Source organism: Aphanomyces invadans (genome assembly GCF_000520115.1).
Source record: "Aphanomyces invadans strain NJM9701 unplaced genomic scaffold supercont1.6, whole genome shotgun sequence".
Lineage (NCBI taxonomy): Eukaryota > Oomycota > Saprolegniomycetes > Saprolegniales > Verrucalvaceae > Aphanomyces > Aphanomyces invadans.
In genome coordinates, this window is record NW_008580151.1 from 997,317 (window position 1) to 1,000,689 (window position 3,373).

The following is a 3,373-nucleotide window of genomic DNA, read 5'->3' on the forward strand; positions in this document are numbered from 1 at the left end:
GGAATATAACAAGATGGAACAATTTTTGGAGACCCTGTTGCAAACGATCCAACGCCAACAACAAAGAATGGAAACCGTCGCAGAAACTCAACGCCAACAACTCATGGCCCAACACGAAGCCTCCGTGCGCCATGACGATAGCTTGCGACGCAAGAAATCAAGGTGGAAGGACTCAAGATGCCCAAGTACTACAGAAAAATCGACGAAAGCATTGACCTGTTTATTCACGAAGTGACGACCTACTTTCATGCGAAGAACATCGACCCGACTTAAGACGAAGTAACCCATGCCCGATGCATTGCAATAGACCATGAACCTTGAGACTACGTTTTTCACCAAACATCGAATATTTTACAATTTGACGAAGCACTATTGCCTTTGATTTTGTCAAAAGGATGTGACGAAGTCAATCGTAAAAGACATGTGCATTAGAGAAGATCTCACCACTTGATCAAGGATGACGTAACATCATGTACAACCCATCATTAGTAGAAGTGTGAGTGAATTAGGAAATCACTCAATCATTTCCGATTAGACAACATTCATTCGTCGAATATTGTGCACATCAGCGAAGTAAGACGTCCTCACAACTAAACTCCTTGGACTGATAAATATAAATTTGTATACTGTGAATACAACCGCCATCTCCATCAAACTTTATGCAAATCTTGGCGCCAAAACGCTGCACAGAGGCTCCTCAGGCTATCCATTTCAAAAATTTTCTTCAATGTACCCCACCCCCAGCCGCCGGCCTTGCTTCGCAACGATCTCACCGAAACGTCACGGCACGCTCCATCAACCATGTTGTCGACCTGCTCAACAACCTCCAAGCGAGACTCAAAGCGCCAACGCCACTCGATGACGCTCCGTGACGACGACACAGACCTTGACACTCCCGCACCAGTCCTCGACGCTTTCGTCCAAGCCAAGGGCCCAAGCGTTGAGCACCAGATGACCAATTTCTCCCTGACCGAGTTCAATCTGCTTTGGTCCGACCTACAGTCCACCATCAATCGCCGGTGGAACATTGGATCGGGACGCAAGTGTGATGTTACTGGCCGTGACATGCTGTTCATGACGGTTACATCCATGAAGCACTGTGGGTCTTGGGATGTCGTCGCTACCATGTTCTCTGTCAACTCGCCCACCTTCTCCAAGCGCGTGACGACGCTTCTCACTGCCATTCTACCGTACCTCAAATCAAAGTACATCGACAACATTGCCGCCAAGTGGACAATGTGGGACAACCAAAACCTCCGCATATTATATTGATACTAGTAGCAAATCCAATTTTTTTCGAATATTAATATCGGTCGCAAATTGAGGAGAGGTCAAAACGGTCTCAACATAATGCTACCAGGTTGATCGCATTCACACCTTATCACTCAATATCAAGTTTTACATTACAATTCGTGAGCAGTGGACACCGCCACACCAGTCTTCATCATGCTCACGACTGGTTTGAAAGTAAGAGTGCGCTTGCCTCATTACCACACCAGTCGTGAGCATGTCAAGAGGACGAGGCAAGGGTTGGTGCGCAGGGTCAGTTGCTCTGTTGCTCGACCATGTGGAGGACATCCTCCCTGCTGGACGCAATGCTTGGACACGGGTAGAATCAGCGTTCAACACCGGCCCTTTCCGCGACGCGACGTTGATGGCTTGAAGCGAAAGATTGCCCAACTACGCAATCACCCCAAGCCCACTGGCGACCCGACGTGCCCAAGTGACGTGGTGCGTGCGAAGCGCATCAGTCGACAGATCGACAACGAGGCGGCGGTGCTCAGTATGGAAGACGAGAACGACGAGGTTTGTGCCCTCGGCTCCAATTGTAAATCGTCCAATCAATCGCCACGTTTTGTCGAATTATTTTAGTCTTATGCGATGGGTTTTGGTTGCACGACTTGAGCAAACAACGCACAATTCGGATCTCTGGTGATAAAAATTACCAAATTATCGGGAATCAAACTGGTATCAAATTGGTGTTTGCGAAGGTTTCGGTAGTCCCCCAATGGAACACCTCGCCGCGACAGGTCAGCGCTTTGCCAACTTCCCAGCCGCACTCTACGCTGTCGACTTCACCTTTCAGCGGACGAACGCACCTGCGGGCTCGTTTGGCGAGAAGAAATTGTACTACGGAAAAAGCATGGCCATTACGGGCTGAAAGTCGAAGCAAGCGTTGTACCAACCGATTTCGCCATCAACGTCACGACAGCAGTGCCTGGAAGCGTGGCCGACATTGCCATTTTCGAGTCCAACGAGGCCTTACAGGATGCGAAGATGCGCAGACTGATGCGGATCGTGACTTGCAGGACGGTGGACAATGAACGACGAGTACCCTATGTAGTGGGCCATCTTGGCAGACAAAGGGTACCAAGGCCTGCATCGACGCATGCGTGCCATCACGCCGGTGAAACGTCCCCTGGTGGCTTGCTGACGATGAGCGACATGGAGTACAATGACAACATTGCTAATTACCGTGTGATTGTGGAAAACTTCTTTGGTCGTCTGAAGACACTTTGGTCGATAGTGAGTGAGACTTTTACATGGAAGCGCGAGAACTATGATCTCTACCTTCAAACTTGTGTTGCTCTCACTAATTGTCACGTTCGCTTTTCTCCCTTGCGAGTTGATGACAGCTATGAGCGCAACCGGTACTTAATGGCCTCATCTCATCGAGCGAAAAGGAGAAACAAGCGTACCGTTACAGTAAAGAAACATCGCGAAAAACGCAAATTGCGTCTGGGTACATTTTTGCCGAGTGGTGAAAATGTCTACTTCGACTCGGACACTGAATTTTATCCAAGTGGTGAGGATAGTGGTATTTTTGAATAAAGAATGTGTGATCAATATTTGTTGACAAAGTCCTTCAAACATAACTGAATTCTTCACGAAACCACCACACCCATTGAAACCACTTGACACAATTGGAAATGACTGAGTCAATTACGAACTTGCTCATCACACATTTTTGTACAAAATCGTTTTCGAAGTCACTTAGTGATTTCCTAATTTACAATGCATCGTGTCAGTGACCCAATAAATGGTTGAGTGGTCTAATGGTGGTTACCAATTTCCGAGGACTAGCTGCAACATGGTATCAAGACCGATTGCGCACGACGAACAGCTCACCGAGCACACTGCAAGTACTGGAGCAAGAACTACGAGCCGAATTTTTGAACCTGAAGACATTCAAGACCGCCTTCGCGACCAGCTGTATGCCCTGAAGCAAGAACGTTGCCTGACTTAGCTGATTATGTTGGCAAGTTCAGACGCATTTGCACGCATATCTGTGACATGACTGAAAGATACAAGGTCAGCAATTTCCAGCGAGGCCTCCGCACCAGAACACGAGAAGAAGTACAGTACCGTCGAT

General features: G+C 47.9%; 1 protein-coding gene across 1 annotated transcript; it reads left to right on the top strand.

Annotated features, from left to right (window-relative positions):
- Positions 1-858: 858 nt before the first annotated feature.
- On the top strand, positions 859-1,272 carry H310_03967 (hypothetical protein; the record flags this gene model as incomplete). Its single annotated transcript, XM_008868060.1, has 1 exon — positions 859-1,272. One exon carries the CDS (start codon positions 859-861, stop codon positions 1,270-1,272), a length of 414 nt encoding a protein of 137 aa, XP_008866282.1.
- Between the last annotated feature and the right edge of the window lie 2,101 nt (positions 1,273-3,373).